This window comes from Thermobia domestica, chromosome 8, assembly GCF_964235325.1.
Source record: "Thermobia domestica chromosome 8, izTheDome1.hap1.1, whole genome shotgun sequence".
NCBI classification, from domain to species: Eukaryota; Metazoa; Arthropoda; class Insecta; order Zygentoma; family Lepismatidae; genus Thermobia; species Thermobia domestica.
The window spans coordinates 288,036,350-288,056,115 of record NC_137461.1 but is presented as its reverse complement, the minus strand read 5'-3'; the positions used below and the strand labels follow the sequence as shown (position 1 = coordinate 288,056,115).

Below are 19,766 nucleotides of genomic sequence, written 5' to 3'. Positions count from 1 at the left end.
TACCTTACGGGAAAGCACTAGTAAAATTAATCTGCACACGTGAAAGCAACCTCTACCTTAAGAAATAACTTCTCAAATACTACGTGTGGATTTCGTGATAAAATACTTAGATTACAGTAGGATAACATGTAATCATTTCCAGGATACTTCAGTTTGTGAGCATATTATCAATCTGTACGCAATTATTTGATATTATCAGAGATTAATAACAGTACAAAACGTCTTATTAAATCAAGAAAAATCAGTTATATATTTTTTTATTTAATGGACTCTTCTTTCTTAATTTACACCCGGTATTCTTGTATATTAAATGCTCAAATTAATACTTATACTTCCCATTGCCTCCAAATTTAACAAAAGTTATGGGCATGCAAGGATTATTACTATATAAATCGTGAATATTATCAACAAAAAATACTAACGATATCTTCCGGCGCAAATATTAGCTTTGTTTATCATAATACACACTTGGAATATCATATAATTATGGAAAAGAGTAACGAAAAGACATTTATTCAACTTCAACTCTGTCTCACGACGCCATCTTACTTGTTTTGTATTTTCCTGCACTCAAACTCGAACGCTGATTGGCTATTGAATGCTCTTGAATTGGATTGTTTAGAACAGGACCGAAACGAAATTTCTTGAACGAAACTATTGAATTCAAGAGAAAAATGACGTCAGTGCTGATGTCTTTTTCATCAAATAGTCTTGAATGGTCTTGAACAAGAGTCTTGTTCAAGCTTTCTTGGATCGTCTACAAGCAGTATTATGAATGGTAATAGTACGTCACTTCAATTGACACTTTACAATTCGGGACAGGGCGAGAAAAAAAATTATTGTGGGTGATTATTGCACGTTTGTTTTCCAAACAGATTTGATTTGATTTCCAGTTTAGTGTCTCTTTCAGCAGAGGCTATATGAGACATAGACCTACAGCTTAACGTCTGATCCGAACCAACGAGTTTCCACCAGGAATCGAACCCGGGTCTCTAACGACAAAAGCGCGTACGCTACCCGGTTTGACATTAGAGAGCTCGTCCAAACAGAAGAACGAACTAGGGTAGTGATGGACCAATTTTCTTACAAGAAAGCTAAAGAAAACAGGAAAAAAATCTTAAGTGGTTCAACATATTACAAAAAAAAAAAAAAAAAAGAAAGAAAGAAAGAAAAAAGAAAAAGAAAAGAAAAAAGAAATAAGAATGTTAGTTTTGACGATGCTGATAATACTACTGTAAACTTTATTAAGATGAAAGTTTTTCGTAATCTTGTTCGTACTGGGATGCATTGATTCCCAGAAGTTAAATTATTTTTTCAAGTATCGACCAGTTCCTTTTACAACTGTTTCCAAGAAACCCCATTCTTATTTACATTCGTAAGATTAGGCATCATGTAGTGGACTGATAAAAACTTTCAGAGAGACGTGTCTCTACTGCAAGCCGTTTTTTGTCCATCACTGAATTAGGGCATTTCGAATCACGGTTTTACCATGATAGCAGTGTGCTGTGTAGTGCATAGTGCAGTTTAGTTCTTAAATTGAAGTGACTAAAGGTATCACTTGTCATTTTTTTATTTTCCCTTAAAAAAGAAATAAGAATAGAACAGGAAATTATTCCTTCTTGTTTTTAAATTAACATGAGTAAACCCCAAAGAAGAGAAGTATGGAGATGGAGACAATCGGGCACATTTCTTGATGATTTGCGTCAAGATAAGATAAAATTTGCGATTTAGTGTGCGATATTTAATATAAGAGCTATGACTTTTTATAGTTTTCGTTGGGTTTTGTACGCAGAATTTTGCGAAGACTGGCACGGAATAAGCCTCAGTGTTTATTAAATTATTTTACTTGTTTTCTCTCTTCATTAATTATGTTTATGTGGTATACATTTTAGTTTATGTTGTTTCGCATAGAAAAAAAGAATGAAAATAAAAAGATATATCGTTTTCAGGCTTCAATTCCGTAAATATCTGTTTTAGAGACTTTCTGTCCAGTGTTTCTTTCAGACATGGACTTTCTGTCCGGAGCTCTGAGAGTGCCCCCCGGACGAGACCAAAACAATACGTCTATAATATAGTAATAAATAAAATAGTACCAGCAGTGCCCCCTGCAACACTTTTCCTGTAAGAACGACTATCAACCTTCTAAGTTGAATTTAGCTACATTTTACAACATTAGCAACGTAAGAGTTGGTAATAATGTTGACTCCTTAATATTTTCAGTACGAGCTGGCAATCATGCTTTTAGTAGACAGACAGACGACATTCGTATTCGTAGATACGCAGTTGTCAGTGTGAAAGGTGGAAAGTTACACTCAAGAAATCAATCGTAAAGTAATTTTCAGTTATGTCTTTATACCGTGCCTTGTCAAGGGCTATTCCAAATAGATTAGTTTTGGCACGATCACAGAGTACTCCAGTGTTGTACTACCATGCAAATGTGATTGATCATTACGAAAATCCTCGCAATGTTGGATCATTGGATAAGAACGATGATTCTGTCGGGACAGGACTTGTTGGTGCTCCTGCTTGCGGTGATGTAATGAAGTTGCAGATAAAAGTAGACGAAAATGGAAAAATTGTCGATGCTAAGTTTAAAACATTTGGCTGTGGTTCTGCAATTGCCTCTAGCTCTCTTGCAACAGAGTGGGTTAAGGGTAAAACTGTGGATGAAGCCTTGTCACTGAAGAATACTGATATTGCAAAAGAACTGTGTCTCCCGCCAGTAAAACTTCATTGTTCAATGTTAGCGGAAGATGCGATTAAGGCAGCCCTTTCAGATTATCGCATTAAACAGCAGGGAAGGAAGAAAGAAGCAGGTGAATAAGGGGAAAGTGGTGTATTAATTATGCGGATTATAGTGGGTTCATATACCGATTACGAAAGTAAATCACTAGTGACCTTGGATTGGCAAATTGACTTGTTTTGCTTAGTGTAGATACTATGGTCACAACAAAATGTTATTGTAATTAAACGTGGTTGGTTTATTGTATAAATGAAAATTCTCTCCAAAGCAATGCTTCAGCGAGTTTAGTAGTTCCAATCACATTTAATATCAAAATTGTTTATTTTTCTCTGTAGATATAGAATAAATTATATTGTGCATAGAGGATCACCTGTTTTTGTAATATATCAATACTTCTATTTGAGCAAAGTTCGGAATGTCACTTGTTCTAGAAATTTACCTCTAATACTACCTTTTGATTACGTCGGGATAGTTAAGAATAACAAGAGTAGAGTACAGATTAAGAATGAGGAATTTTTCTAGAATTCACAGGTGAAATCTCATCACAAATGAACAGAAAAATCAGAATCTATGTAGGCAGAGATCACACCACGGGCAAGAGACACATTGAAACACCACAAGCAAGTATTGTTCATAACTAAGTAATTGCAAAACTAGCTTGTATCCATCTAATGTAGGTTGGTACATATTTTTTTGGAGTATGTTTAGCAGAAGGGGTCCGGAATCACGTAAAGAACACAAAATTTACGGAAGAAATGGATGATGCAAGTACTTAGACCGTAACATAACGTAACCAAATCTGACCTAACCTAATTTAAGCTAACCTAAGTGCTGGTGTAGTTTTGGCGCACCACATGTTGGAAGATTTACAGGTGAAATTGAATGCTTTGTATGAAAAGGTACACGCCTATTCATAAGGAACATTTCTGCAGGCGACAAAATTTTATACAAAGTAATACAGCTGTATTTCAGGTTTGCAACTGTAGGATTACTAGTGTAATATCATTACAAGTGCTTTACGGTGGATAAATTGAGTGCGTATGAAAGATGACTCTATTAGATGTTATTTTTCACCAGCGGTGTATTTCTGCACAGTATACAAAAGCTGTATTTTATGTTTTATAAGTGGAATATGCCAGGTGCTATTGAAATTCGCATATTTGCCAAAATCCATTTCTTTTTCACGATCCTCGCTTACGCTTATACTCACCATCGCTGACCCACCTGCTCTCTTCGGGGCTCACTCGCTTCGCTCTACTCTGACTCGGTTCGATACCGGGGAAGTTCTACAATACAGGCCCCGGGTTAAATTCCAGAGTTGGGCGTACGTTTCCAGCAAAATTTTTAAAATTTACAGGAAAGATATGGATAATTTGATCGTTTGTGTGCTTGATAATATATAAAAAAAGCTCGGAGAATCTGTTTATGTGGTATATATAAGCGGTTATGAACATGGGACTATACGGCGAGCGGAAGGAACTACTTGGCGCAAGGTAACCGAACAGTCCCATTGTGGGAAAGAAACTAGCATTTATGTTATGAACATGGTGAATGTACAAGGGCTATGAACTAACAGTTTTAACATTTGTGAAGCAATACGCTGGTAACGAGCAAAAGTTTAACGAGTAAAGTTTATGAAGAGCACGGATTAATGAACCTAATAACAAATTGCGGAAAGTCTGGAAAGGAGATAACAGCGAAAAAACTTGGCGAAAGCGGACGCCCAACTTCGGAATAAATGCGCAGGTCCCCCTCTATAGGTTAGTAGCTAGGTTGGTTCTTTTCTGTACCAAACTTTAATATTTAATTCACATAAAATGCAGAGCGAGCGTTAGGGAATGAAGGCGGGTTAGAGCACCGCAGGGTACGTTATTTTCTGTCTTTATCACAGCTAAGTAGGAAAGGGGACCTGTGTTGTAGGTCCTTGCCTTAGGTACCGCTCGTTCTTTTTAAGGGCCACCTACCGCAGGTTGGTTTGTGCTCTTGCAGTGTGGTTCTTATGCCATAATCCGGAAACCGTATTTATACACAAATCGAAAAAGAATTGTAATTTTTCAATTATCTCTGGTGGCCTCCTTGAATTTTATCTATCCCAAGTGAGATATTTTCATGTCCAGTGCAAGTCTTTTAGGAGACAGTAAGAAGGAAAATAGTGAACGAATTAAAATTTTTCAACAATTATTTCTAGTGGTGCACCAAAACTACACCTGCACGCTAGCCTAACCTAATGTTAGTAGAAATAAGCAGAAGTCTTTCATTTTTTGGAAAATTATGCTGGACCCCTACACTAACATAACATAAACTAACCTGTACCCCTTCAGCTAAACATAAGCGATTTTTTTCGCGTTTGTCTTCCGTTATGGGCACACCCGCTATCGCTCACTCGCCTGAGACAGTCTCCATCACTTCGCCCTGTCTTGTATCGCAAAAGATGTAGTGTCAGCTTGTAGTGACCACTAGCACTTGTAATAACGCGATTTTCAAGTAATCTTTTTAATGTCATATAAGATCGCAGGCATAAATTTGTATGCAATTGGTAAGTAAGTACCAAGGAAGTATACGTTGGAGGGCATTACTTGGTAATTGGTTAAAAAAGATATTGAGCAGTTATTTCTGTTGTGTTGGTACCCTTCAGCTTTACCTATTCTAAGTGGGACAATATATCCATGCAGATATGTGAATTTCAGTGTCATATAAATTTGTTTCTGTATTCTTAGTCTGCATGGAGAGTAAATTCCTATTTGATTTTATTGTACAGTATATGGAGAAAATGGCCGTTATTTTCTCATACCAATTTCTCTATATCAAAGTAGATGCTATTCTTGAAGACACACATGAGTGTGTGTACAGCCTTTTCCGCCAGGGCACAACGCATAGCCTGCGGCCTTTTTTGGTGCTGGTAGGTAAATGGTCTCACAAGGATGGCAGTTTTACGATTAAAACGAGCAACTATGAAATACTACTATATTGGATACTGATTTTCAGGTGGAGTATTCTTGTACACTGCGGTAAATTTTAGAAGCTTTGCTTTGTATGTACTTAAACACAAACAAAACTATTTGCTGAGCAAAACAATATAATCACAAAAAACTACATACGTGTTAGTTGGCGAAACTGTAACACGTATGTAGGTTTTTATGTGAATATATTGTTTTGCTCAGCAAGTAGTTTTGTTTGTGTTTAAATTTTAGAAATGTATAGGGCATTACCCGAGCAGGCGGTTCTACCAAATTTTGACACATTCTTGATATTTTCGGGTTAGGTTAGAACTTTCTATTTCTTTTACCACACCCGGCTCGCGCCAAGTGAATTTTGTGATGGACAGACAGCGTGTGCGTGAGTTTTTTCAGGGTTCTCCCAACTCCCACTTTTTTCGTTTCAATTCATTAATTTCTCATCACTGTCTCCTTTAGCTTCGCCGGTATAACCATGGTGGGATGTAGAACTGAGAAATTTAATTTAACTTTTTTTTGTGTGTGTGTGTGTGTGTGTGTGGAGCATGTATTAAATGTGGAGCTTCATTATTGTTTCAAGATTGACTTCAGGAGGGTTCAATATAAAGAAAGTGTGGACGAACCAACTTGTGCTACGTGGTCACTAAAAACTGCGGGTGCTATCTAATGGAGTCAGGGCAGGAGCGCAGCAAGGAAGCCATAGCGGCAGCAAGGGGGTGCGTGCGTAAGGAGCGGGCGCGTCACCAACGGGGTTAGTACACATAATTGAGGGTAATGGAAAAGCACACTTACACATACGATATTTTCACCATCGCTCAAAATTAATTTTAATATGCTATGAACTGACAGTAATTACTTATATTCACACACAATCCTTCACGAAAAGCGTTTCACATCGTATTTTACATATAATTATTTTATTTGGTAGAACCGTCTGCTCGAGTAAACGCGTGAAGGGTTACTAATATCAAACCATAACAAGTACTATAGCACGGCTAGTGACTGAGTGCATAAGAAAGAGGACTATTATATATTTCCCACTGGTGGATTATTTCTGCGCAGTGTACTGAAGCTGTGTTTTATGTTTACAAATGTAGCTGTACGAGAATGAAATTTTTACTACTGTTTTTGGGACTTGTATCACTGCAAAAAGCAACCTATCCTATTTTGCTGGTCTAACAGCATTATTAACGTAGATTTACATACTCTACTAAGATAACCCTAGTGGCTAAGCGATTTGCACGCTCGCCTTTGGCTTAAAAGATCTGATTTCGATTACAAGCGGGAGTTCATGTGGTTCGGATCTCACGTTCAGCTGTAGCGTTACACGATGAAAATCATTACGAATATTTTACAACGAAATTGCTTTAACAAGATGAAATCTGACACATGGTTTGTTAAGACTAACATCTGCTAACTTTTCATTTTATTTGCTTCGGGAATCCTTCCTTCCGGTTCTTGCCGAAATCATTCTAAAATAAGTAATCATCCGAAGAAGATTCCCAGAACACACACACACAAACCAAACATTAATCTCGTCTTACGAAGACACAAAACATTCTGAAAATACGTTTATACGAGGACTATAAACAGAAAAGCTCGTGAGAATAGAATCCTTTGCAGCGTCAATAGAATTTTTGTTGGGCTTCATATTGACATCGAATTACACATAGATGTTTACTGTTAAATAACAAATATTGTCTTAGTAAGAGTTATACTATATTACAAAAAAAGAGTTCCTATTTCTAAATAACAGATACGCGAGCTGCATTGATCGCAGTGACACTCAGAGGTGTTAAATGTTATTTTTGTAAGGTAGAAGAAGAACTACGGATATATAAAGATGATGATAACAGTAGTATCAACATATGTGAGAAACTTAATCTGGAATATGTATTACGTTTATCATCATAGGTATTCTGCCATTATTGGCAAGTCACTTGCTGCAATTCAGAAGCTTCCATGCTTCATGGTCTTCTACTAACCTCTGTGTCTTCACGTACGATTTCTCTGTTATCGTCCATTAATTGTAGCCTCCTTCGTTCCCTCCCTCTCCTTCCTGCCACCTTACACTCTAGCACGCCCCTCATGATACAGTTCCTTCTTAGCCGATGTCCCATCAGTTTCTCTTCCTCTCCTTAATGACCGATTCCATTTCAAATCGTCCAGGCAAACCACAATTGGTCCCCATCATAGTCTCAGATTTCATTTATTTTTTATATATGGGATCTGCATGCAATGTTATTAGACCCGTATTTTTTCTTTTTGCTGAAAAAAATTTTTCCTTCGATATACGGCCTTCCAAAATGGTTGCCCTCCTCTCGGATTCCTCCGAAAACTGAAAATGTCACATTAAAAATTTTATTGTAGAGAAACGAGTGTACTTAGTAACATAATCGCAATAGCAGGAAGAGTATAAAGTTGTATGTTTCGGTGGAGGGCCAAAATTCGTATATTGGTCCAATAGGAATCGCACAATTCGCTCGCAATTTTGCCAACTTTGGTGAAATTTTTGCTAACTTCAAACATTTTTTATCTGTCCTCACAAGCAATATCAACCATCTGCTTCTAGCATCGAAATCTACTCCATAATGTCTCTTGAAAATGTAAAGGACTTACGTTTCTGATTATTACATTCCACGTTATAGCATGATGAAAAGCAGAAAATTTCATTAAGACGCCATATTCTCAAAAACCCCACCTTTTAAAAATCTGAATTTTTTACATGTATTGGAGAAGTACCTAAGTATTTAATCTCCGTTAACCGTTCATGCAACTGCAGCCTGCAACTTTCGCAATTAATTATTGAAATTTCGATTTTTGTACTTGAAATGTAAATATTTCCTATGGACATTTAGATCCTATACACAAGGCGAATTGAAAGAGAGTATGAAAATTTTGAGAGATGAATCCTGACATTAAATCCAGTAGAAAAGTTCCCATAAACATGGGTCGAATTTCGCTTCGTTTTCGAGTTACAGGGTTTCCAACATGGGACCCAAAATCAGCCCGGGACAATAGAAAATAAAATATATATTTCGCGTTAAATCAGAAACTGTGTGTTAATTGGTCCAATAGGAATCGCACAATTTACTCGCAATGTTGCCAACTTTGGTGAAATTTTTGCTAACTTCAAACATTTTTTTCTGTCCTCACAAGCAATATCAAAGTTTTGATAAAGTTCAGAAAGTTGATTTGTATCAATATGATTTTTACGTGCGTTGCAATTCGGTTGACAGTGTTGCCAACTTGGTAGAACGTTTGTTTCCAAATGACACTATCTGGTTTTTATTTGATATTTGGTATTCATTAACGATTGTAAACATCCCATGAAGCACAATTTTCCCCACATCACCACAGTTTTCGAAAACTTACATGTATTTCATTAAAATGTTTTATCTCGTGCGTTATTGATAGTTTTCAACATTAAGTGTTAATTTCACCTGATGTTTGCCATCATTAGTAAAACCAAAATGTCAAATAAAAACTACGTCTGTGTAAGTTGTCATAATAATAATAACACAACAACAACAAGAATAAAATTTATTTTTTATTATTGCAAAACCTCTCGCAACTCCACACATCAAGTTCGGACTTGTTCAAGAAGTTCTGCTGCAACCACAAAACATTTTATTACGTGATTCGGTGTCGTGAACATCATCCTAGTGTTCACTGGAACCATGAAAATTGTTTTCACTGGTAACATGACATTGTAGTGCATTAGTTACAGTGTTTGTGTGAATAACAATGGGGAAGTTCTATTACAGTAAGGACCATATTAAATGCATTGATTATTCTGAAAGGCATAAGAGGATTGTGTACAGAAAGAATTCCTTGACAAAAATTTTATCTTGCGGTAAAATATATGTATTGCGTACAGCGCGTCTACCAAGACGTAGTATTAGGAGAGGATGATTATTTGTGTAAAGGGTGCTTTGAATATTTACCGTGAACAACGTGAATATACATGAGATATTGGTAACCACGGAAGAAGGTGTAAATATGAAATTATGCACCAACAAGAATTTGTTCCTCTGAATGCAGATTTGAAACCATTAACCAGACAGTTAACATGCTAAACATGAATGTGTCGCCATTAAAACGGCCGCTATCGGTGAAACCTAGACTACGGTGAAGGATTCACCTCTCAAAACTTTTCATACTGCCTTTCAAATCGCGTTGTGTACAGGACACAAATGATCATCCTCCCCTAATAGTACGTTTGGGCAATCCATATATTTTACCGCAAGATATAATTTTTGTCTAGAATTCTTTCTGTGTACAATTCTCGTATGGCTTTTAGTATAATCAACACATTTAATACGGTTCTTACTGTAATAGGACTTCCCCATTGTTATTCACACAAACACTGTATTTAGTGCATTACGATGTCATGCTACTAGTGAAAACAATTTTCATGGTTCCAGAGAACACTAGGATGATGATCATGACACCGAATCACACAAACTATCAATAACGCACGATGTCAGGATTCATCTCTCAAAATTTTCATACTCTCTTTCAATTCGCCTTGTGTATAGGATCTAAATGTCCATAGGAAATATTTACATTACAAGTACAAAAATCGAAATTTCAATAATTAATTGCGAAAGTTGCGGGCTGCAGCCGCATGAACGGTTAACGGATATTAAATACTTAGGTACTTCTCCAATACATGTAAAAAATTCAGATCTTTAAAAGGTGGGGTTTTTGAGAAAATGGCGTCCAAATATGGCGTCTTAATGAAATTTTCTGCTTTTCATCATGCTATAACGTAGGATGTAATAACCAGAAACGTAAGTCCTTTACATTTTCAAGAGACATTATGGAGTAGATTTCGATGCTAGAAGCAGATGGTTGATATTGCTCGTGAGGACAGAAAAAAAAATTTGAAGTTAGCAAAAATTTCACCAAAGTTGGCAACATTGCGAATGAATTGCGCGATTCCTATTGGACCAATATACGAATTTTAGCTCTCCACCGAAACATACAACTTTATACTCTTCCTGCTATTGCGATTATGTTACTAAGTACACTCGTTTCTCTACAATATAATTTTTAATGTGACATTTTCAGTTTTTGGAGGAATCCGAGAGGAGGGCAGCTATTTTGGAAGTCTGTATATCGAAGAAAAAAAAAATCAGCAAAAAGAAAAAAATATGGGTCTAATAATTTTGTATGCAGTTTTTTATTTTACAAAATAAACTAAATCTGAGACAGTCGTGTGGACCACCCTGGACGATCTAAAATGGAATCACACTTAATAATATCTAAAATTGTTCTTTTCTCTCCCACCATTTCTAACACCTTCTCTTTCGTTTCTCCGCTCGATTCAGCTAATCTTCTCCATTCTAAGCAGTTAGTGTACGCTCCTTTGGCGTGGGAGACCCGGGTTCCATTCCCGGCGGGAGCTCATGTGTTTCGGATTCCACGTTAATCAGTAGGTCCACGTCTTGTAAATATAGCCTACTTTTAGGGGCAATTTTAGAAATTTTCATATAATTTAGCCTCAAATTGTATTTGGACCCCCTCCCCAAAGAGCTTTAGTCCCCTTCCGAAATAAATTCCTGCGTACGTCCCTGCCCGGAACTGTGTTACTTTCATTCTGATAAATTGAGTGATTAACTATATATATTTCGGACAAAATGCACTATTGTCCTTCGTTATTAGTAATCGTTTGGCTTATATCATTTTGTGCAAAAAAAAAAAAAAAAAAGAAAAAAAGAAAAAAAGTCACGTGCTGAGGTAATGCTGCTCCAGCGGAAATAATGTTACTGCTCTTATCCTTGCTACTGGTGATGCAGCATCTCAGTATATGTTCTATGCTGCAGATTGAGAACAGGCCGGCTCGCATTTTATGTTTAGATCGTGATGTTTTGAGAGTAAAATCAATTTCTCATACCTTGAATAGACTTATTCTGTTTGATTGTTTTTCTGTTATATGCTTGCACGATTTTTTTTTTTTTTTTTTTTTTTAAGCTTACAATGAAAGGTAGGGGCTTCAGGAAAGTGGGGACTGCACAAGGTTTAAAGCGGGGAAGTTACTTAGTTTTAAAATACCTTTGACATCTTATATGAGGTGTATAATATGTACGCTGTTTCTACGTTATTACTATACTTGCAAATTTGCCCCTTATATAAATGACCTTAACATTTCTCGTTTGTGAAGTGATAGATTTGACTCAAAATTTTTGTTTCTGATATGACTATAGCAGCGTCTGCGTTGAAATTTTCGTACGATTCTCACCTATCGCATATTGAAGCATTTTTAGTGGTTAACTCACCAGATATATGGAGAATTTAAGCGTACCTGTATTAACTAATGTGTGAGGTGTATAACGGATATAATTCCATATACCTTCTACTAAATGCATACTGGTTAAGGTTTGGGAGTCCACCACTAAACTTTAATAGAGACCGTAGTTTCGATACAGTTAATCTATTTAGCGTTTACATCGAGTCGTGCGATGTTCCAAAGAGATGGTTACGTTGCGGAAGATCTGACTGATTTATCCATGGGAGCTGTAGCGTTGTTGAGGTAAGTATGCGCATAGAAAGGTTCGATTTGGTTAAGTAGCTTTTGTGTTTTCTCATTTCTTTTATTCCATCCAAGCAGGCACGTAGCCAGGATTTCGTAAAGGGTCCGTAACATGAAATATTGTGGTCACCACACCAGGGGTTCGATCATTCTAAACTATTTTGCTGGAACATATATTGGTTTGTTTAGCCAGGGTTTCGTAATATGGGGGGGGGGGGGGGGTAAGGGGGCATGACATGGAATATTGCAGGCCCAGGAACCCGATCAATCTAAACTACTTTACTGGCAACATAGATTGGTTTATTAGGATAATAAAGTGAGGATATGTTATTTTAATAACAGAACTTTCTTTCCACATAACTTCTTTGTTTTCATTATTCCATCAACTACTGTCTGTTCCTAATAACAGGTTAAAGGAGCAGTAGAAAACTGTTTCTGAAATAACATGTTTGATACTGGAGAAGAGCGATGACGAAAATTATGATAAAAAAAATGTCCACGTTGTTACACAACGACACTATGCTTTGTAAAGCTTGAAATTTCCCTGACTTGTAGCAGAAATTCTGAGAATTCCGTAACTTTTCTTGAAATTTCAAATTCCCTGACTTTTCCAGGATATCCCGCTCATTCGCCACCATGTATTGCAAGTAATATAAATCTCCTTATAAAAAAGAGTAACCAAAAGCTTGCTGTAGCTTGTTATTTTTAACGCTGATTCTTTTCTCGTTTCATTTTGTTTCATCCTTGCTTAATTTTTCATTTCTGGTTTCGAAGGAGGGGGGGTCTGAGCGTCCCCCTTCTTGGCTACGTGCCTGATCCAAGGAATTTTGAGGGTCGTTGGAAAACTTGTATGAGAAGTAAGGTACGATCGTAAATATTACGTTATTTTCTGTGGAAGCGTCCCGGAGCTATTGATAGCTGAGGCTAGAACGCAGGCATCACATACGGGATACTAGGAAACTGTTATTCAAGATAGCTTATGGAGTGTCAAAATATTATTAGGTCTCTGTCGAATGAAAGGGTGAGATCAAAAGAAATTCATCGCAGCATGACAATTAAATACAGTGATAATTGCGTGAGTCGAAAAAAGTTGAACGGATAGTCTGAGAAGTTCAAGTAGGCGATAACCAGTGTTGACGATTCTCTGCGTCTAATCAGTCTTTCACTGCATTCACAGGAAGCAACATTGCTAAAGTGGAAGGCTTCATGCTAGAAGACAGGCGTCCAGACTGATAAACCATGGTAGTCGTAAGCGTATTCTGAGCTGATGTCGCACTTTCTCCATTTGTGAAACTATTCCACATACAACAATGCGCTGCTTTTCCCGTCGTATTGAAGTCTGTACAACAACAAAAGGTCATGATTTATTCAAATAGGTGACAAGCTCTTGACATCCAGTGAACCTCTGTGCCCGGAGAATATAGTATTATTGTGTGCGCAAGGAAAGGTGGCTTCTGACAGTTGGGTATAGCACGTCGAGTATTGGAGGCGCTGTTGCCAGACGCTCCGCAACAGAGACAGCAGCTCTGGCGACAAAAATAAGACGTTTAAAAAGTCCTCAACTACCGGCAACAGCGCGGTCAGTGACCTTCGTTGCCTAGCAACAGCGTGAAAGAATACTGCTGTGATTGGCGTACAGTTCTCCCTCTCGTTTTGTTTACAACATGTGCAGCTATTTGTCAGAGGCCACCTTTCAGTAACTCGATAGTAACTTCGGTCTTTCAAGATTATCTGGTCCCATGTTCACCATAATTAAGTCAAAGAAATGCACAAATACTCAGATCACTGCTCTACTGACTTGAGTCGTGACATTGCTCTACTGCTCTACCTGTAAATTCGCAAAACCGAATGTATAATTGAATTCTGAAACCAAAGGCTCACATAAGTGAATTATACACAATATGGAACTATAGAGAAGCATATGTCAAATCGAGACCATTAGTATTTTTCAAGGGCTTAGCGTCCCTGAGTACAATTACTTTGCGTACCATTAATCAACAATGCTACAGGAATTAGAACAAAGTCATGCCGATATTCGTCTAGTGCAATGGTTCCAAATCTTTACTTGGCGGCTTGCATACTTTATGCCGACCTCTTTGACGATTTCAGATGCTCCATTGAATTCTCTAATCTTCAATAATATCAATATAAATTTATACTTATGCCCGTCAAAACTTTCGCATACTATTCTAGCGCAGTGATATCTTTCACCATCTCAGATCTTAATGGAACTAGTTTTTAATCCATAGTTATTTTGCTTTTGTGCGATATTTAAGACCTCTTTCTTAACAATATTTGTAATATACAGGGTGTTTCAAAATACAACACCGACAACGTTTGAGATGTGATTCCTGACACTAAGATAAAAGTTATAGACCAGGCTGGGTGCACAAATGCTTCCTTTCAAAGTTTTAGGCTGCCGAAAGTATATATATATAAACTGAAGGTCTATAGCTCCAAAACTATGGGACCTACCTTAGTCGAGTCGGACCTACTACAGGCAGAATTAGGTATCGCGCAACTACAGATAATCCGCAAAATAACAAAAAGGACACGAATTAACACGAGGATGCTTATTTTTATTTGCAGTAGAGGATCTAAATCTTCAATTCTGTCGGGACTGTGGTGGCTCAGTGGTAGAACAATCACCACTGGTTCGATCCCCAGCTCCCGATAAGAGGACTTTATGACGGATTACATGTGTGTGTGGGTATCCTCGAGGTTCTTCCGTTTCCTCCGACTTTGTCATTTCACTATTATCATCCATACATTCACTGTCTACCTAAACTCTGGTGCATAGACGTGGAACATTAAGAAACGACATCTTTCTTTAACGTCCCACTATTATGCATTTTAGGATAAGGGAGAAGATGGAGGAATTGGTGGGATGAAAATATGGGAGAACTCCGAGAAAATCCACAGACAACATGTCCACTACGAACTTACGTGCCTGAGGATCGAACCAGGGAACCCACGCACCAGAAGTAAGCGGTTACCACTGAACCACCGTGCTCCCTTTAAGAAATAAACATTCAATTAAGACAAACAGTTTTCTTAATTACCCCCAAGTCTGTTGGTTTACTTTTACACAAAAAATAATCAACTATTGTTGTTCTTTCGTGTTAAAACATCTTTTCCTTATTTGCAATGTTTTTTTTTTTTTTTTTTTTTTTTTTTTTTAACAACTTTGTGTCACCAACGTTTGAGAACATTCTCTTTTAATACCGTATTATATCATGGAAAAAATGCGTATAGTTCAGAGTTTAGTGACATATTACTCCTAATAGCCAGGTTCTTTCACTTTTTTTTCCTTTCAAAAGTCTATTAATAGACGGAAAAGCTCGCTTTTGGGTGTGAGAGAAAATACACATCCATTTATTGATATTCTCTTCATACAAGAGAGAACGTTCAACGTGGCTTCATTGGGTAACTGATAAATTTTAAAATCTGATCTATTCTCATCTTAAGTGTTAAGTTATTCGTTTCGTGTTTACCTCAATTTCACACAGCATAAATTACTCCAGTTGAAACAATGCATTATTTTTTGAACTGAAGTGGTAGAGAAAGTGAAATATTATGATTTTTTATAGTTTATTCTATTTTGTTTTGCAAGAAAAAAAAAAACTTCGTATATTCAAATTAAGAGAATTATATTCGTATATTCTTAGAACTCTTCCTGAATCCACCCGTCGAAGGAAAGCAGATTAGCATTTCAAATAAAGTGGTTTCAGGTTTATGGTCATGCAATTGGTATCCTTATCAGCTTAAGAAATACCGCGCTGCAACGAGCGATTGTACTCAATATGGAAGCCTTGTCTATTAGCTATCGTCCTGCATCTCAGTTTCCACAGGAAGAGGTTGACCTCAAGCAATTTGCCAACTTTCCCAAAGACTCCACATAGCAACGCTAGTTTCAACAACGGAAACTTAAGCTAGGTTGCCAAGCCGCAAGGATCTTGTAGCTGTCATTAAAAAAATCTTTCAACCCTGCAATATTTCTCCATATATAAACATTGTTTTGAAACGGACATGCAAATTTTTTTCATCTTGCAAGGAGTCAACCATGTGCAACTTTCTTGGTCGTCTTGCTTGCTACCTGCTATCGCCCTCCCACTGACAAAGAAGAAACTAGTTTCGCCGCTTCCGAAACGACAGATTCTTTTGGACAGAGAGGGAAAGCGCACCAAAATAAACGTTTTTAATCAGGAGGTTCACTATTTGTCCACTCGAGTGCAGTGCTGTATGGGTAAAGATATCTTTCTTGCTTTCAGAAAGTCGTACTGTGTAAACAGTGAATTAGAAGAATTGGGTTGCAAGATTCTTGCAGCATGGCAACCTAGTTTTTATATAAATCTATGAAGGATTTCACAGAAATGGCTATAAAAGGGATTACATAGATTCCCGTTGCACGTCAATCTGCTCCATGTACAACACCGCGGACCCCGTCGTATGATTGGATGCTTTGTCCTGGAGAATGATAACACGGGATGTGTCTTTACCATACAAGAATGGAATATTATGGCGATATAGTGGCTCGAACATATCCGTCTGGCAATAAGCTTCATACATGTTATTTTGTCGTATATCAACAACATTAGTCTGCCATTATAGCAATAACCACAAACAACTATAAAGCCGTGTTACAACTTTATACATTCCCAGATAGCACAGAAAATTTTTTTTAAAATGTTTAAAAATTTGCAAAGGCAAACTAAAAAGTTTGCAAAAAACTTGCCTTTTCAAATTAGAAAATTTGCCGAAAGTTCAATGCAAATAACGAAGTTGACGCTGGCTGAGTTTGCAGCAAAGTTGCCTCAGAAAATGAAAATATCTGCCAATACAAACGAAATGTTTGCGACTGCACAGCAACAAAGTTTGCCAGGACTTTGCTGCAAATATTTTGTGCAAATTTTCTTTGACAAAATTTCCGAAAATGAGCTGATAAATTTGGTGAAAATATTAAAAGGTTTGCAGCAACATTGCAGAAAGTGTTTTCACGATCGCAAGATCATGTTTGCTGCAAATGTATCAGGTAATGTTTGCTGCAAAATTATAAATTGAAACCTAACTTTATGAAACATCAAAATTTTTATAATGTGGATCCGTCTTTTCTTAGTGGCAAGCATTAAACATCTTGAGCTACTTGCCAAAGATAAGAAACTTACGAACGATAAACGCACAGACAAAGGATATCGCAATTTATCTACTTACTCAACGATCATATCCCTGTACTTACTCTCACACACATTCACAAAATAACGTCAGGCTGCCTGGGTCAATAAAAACATCTGATAAGAGACCAGTGAGTTTATTCTGGAGTCCTCTGGTGCATTGGTTTTTCTCGATTCTCACTTCCCGCTTGTTTTGTCACAGTTGATGTAGCGCAGTGAATTCTGGGTACGATGCGCGCGCACTCGGTAATATCATCACATATTTGATTTCAGCAACTTTTTCGAAACAAGTTTTTTACAGAGTAGCAAACTGTTTGCGACGGCAAACTTTCAACGCTATATTTTCAAAAAAGATGCAAGTTAATTGCAGTGGTGAATTTATTTTTACAAATCAGCGAAAATTTGCAGATGATATTGAAAGCTTTTAATAAATATTAAGAAATTTTGCCTTCGCAAACTTTCATTGTTTGCTCCACTAAACGAAGCAAAAATTTGCCGCAAGTATTCGTGCTATCTGGGGTTCATGTATCTAGTCAGAGCAACCTCTGAAGATGGCTGGCTCATCTTTTTGTTATATTTTGACAGATATACTCATCCCTCGTTCAGTTACTACAAACGTCCATCTGTCCCCTGCAAGATAACGTTCGTTAGCTTTCGACTGTTCGTCTTCCTCTCCATTATAATGTGAAGGGTGGAGCGTATGAATTCGAGCCGTACTTCTTCAGCAAACGTACAGGGTCCGCCAAAAAGACCTTCTGTAATTGAGGAGGGCGCTGTGTGGGCTGTGGTGGGGATACGACGACGGCGGTGGAGGTACGGATCGATAGCTGTATACGTGCCATTTTCAGTAGTCGCAATGGAATATCGTAACGATGCCGGATAATGTATCACGTGTGAAAGCGTCCATCCAGCAGTCTTCAAGGCGCTCAGTACTTAAACAGGTCGGCCAGGCAATTTTCTTTCTTAATGCAGGATATGTTGCTCTAAAGTTTGATATCCGAACTTGATTTTTTTTTTTTTAAATCCAGAACAGAATCATGTCGGCCAAGTCCTAACCGAATGTGAAATGCTCGCTGAGTAGTAATCACAGAACAACCATTACGAATATACTTCTCCATAACAAACGCACGATGCTCGCTGCGCCACATCGTTGCGACTACTGAAAATGGCACATATACCACTATCGATTAATTTCCCCTCTGCCGCCACTTACATAGCGCCCTCTACAAATATGGGAGGTCATTTGGCGGATCTTCTAAATCTTGCACAATTATGCGATCTATGGTCGCAGTTGATGGTTGTACTACCCTACACAAAGCTGACCCTCTTTCTTTGACATAGAGAAACATTTTGCCATACACTGCTTACTTATTTGGCTGTAATTATAACGGAAAAGACACAAATGTAAGCTTCCAAAAGACCGTAATTTACAGAGATACGACGATTCACACACACACATAACAGCGGTATTCCCAACAAACCAACACAATACTGTCCAACTGGGTGTATTCGCTCGTGCTGCTACCTAGGAATTTATCATAAACCTGAAATTAACTTCTCTAATATATTATTTGAGTACTGGGCTAACCTTAAGTTTTTCGACCTTACGTCTTTAGTGGTAGATCATTTTCTATCAAATCCGACACCAAAACCTTAAATTTCGACATTTGGCCTAAAAGCAGACACACTGACAAACAGTTTTAACCTTTAGAGGACGGCTCTGTCTGATACAGAGACGTAAGTTTAAACTTCTCTCGCTTAGCTCTTAATTAACCTAGAGAGAGGATTTAAGTGTCAATCTCTTCCCAATCTTTTTCTCCCTTGGTACTAAACCTAGCTAGGTCATTCATTTCTTTATATGTTTGCACCCAATGTCTGGTCTCGTGTTTTTTTTTTTTTTCCTCTCCTAGTGTGGCCAGAGTCCCAAAAGTCAAAAAACATTTTTCTTTCATTTTTTGATTTTCTTCGTCGTCTTCTACGGGTTTGCCTCGCGGAAAGCACAGAAGTTACCTCGTTGGAATATGTGTACCATATTCTTTCCAACAAGGTATAGTTCATGTTCCTGGGACAATCAGGGGCGTCGTAGGGTTGCCAACATGGGATTAACTACAGTCCAATAGCAAAAAAATATGCAGGGTGACTAGGAGGTATAATGTTCCGAATTTTTATCTCCCTTGCTATTGGGCCTCGCTCTTATATATATGGCGCTAAATTCGTTGTACAAAAGCAGAGGAGTGATTCCTGAGAGTAAAACAAAGAAAAAAGTTCCTATAAACATAGGGCGAAAACCCCATCGTTTACGTGTTATAGGCTGCCGAAAACATGAAAAAATGAATTCTAAAGGTCCATAGCTCCAAAAC

General features: G+C 37.5%; 1 protein-coding gene across 1 annotated transcript; it reads left to right on the top strand.

Moving 5' to 3' along the window:
* The first annotated feature begins 2,248 nt into the window (after window positions 1-2,248).
* On the top strand, window positions 2,249-3,107 carry IscU (Iron-sulfur cluster assembly enzyme). The gene has a single exon (XM_081769942.1). It carries the CDS (start codon window positions 2,345-2,347, stop codon window positions 2,822-2,824), a length of 480 nt encoding a protein of 159 aa, XP_081626068.1. The 5' UTR covers window positions 2,249-2,344; the 3' UTR covers window positions 2,825-3,107.
* The last annotated feature ends 16,659 nt before the right edge of the window (window positions 3,108-19,766 follow it).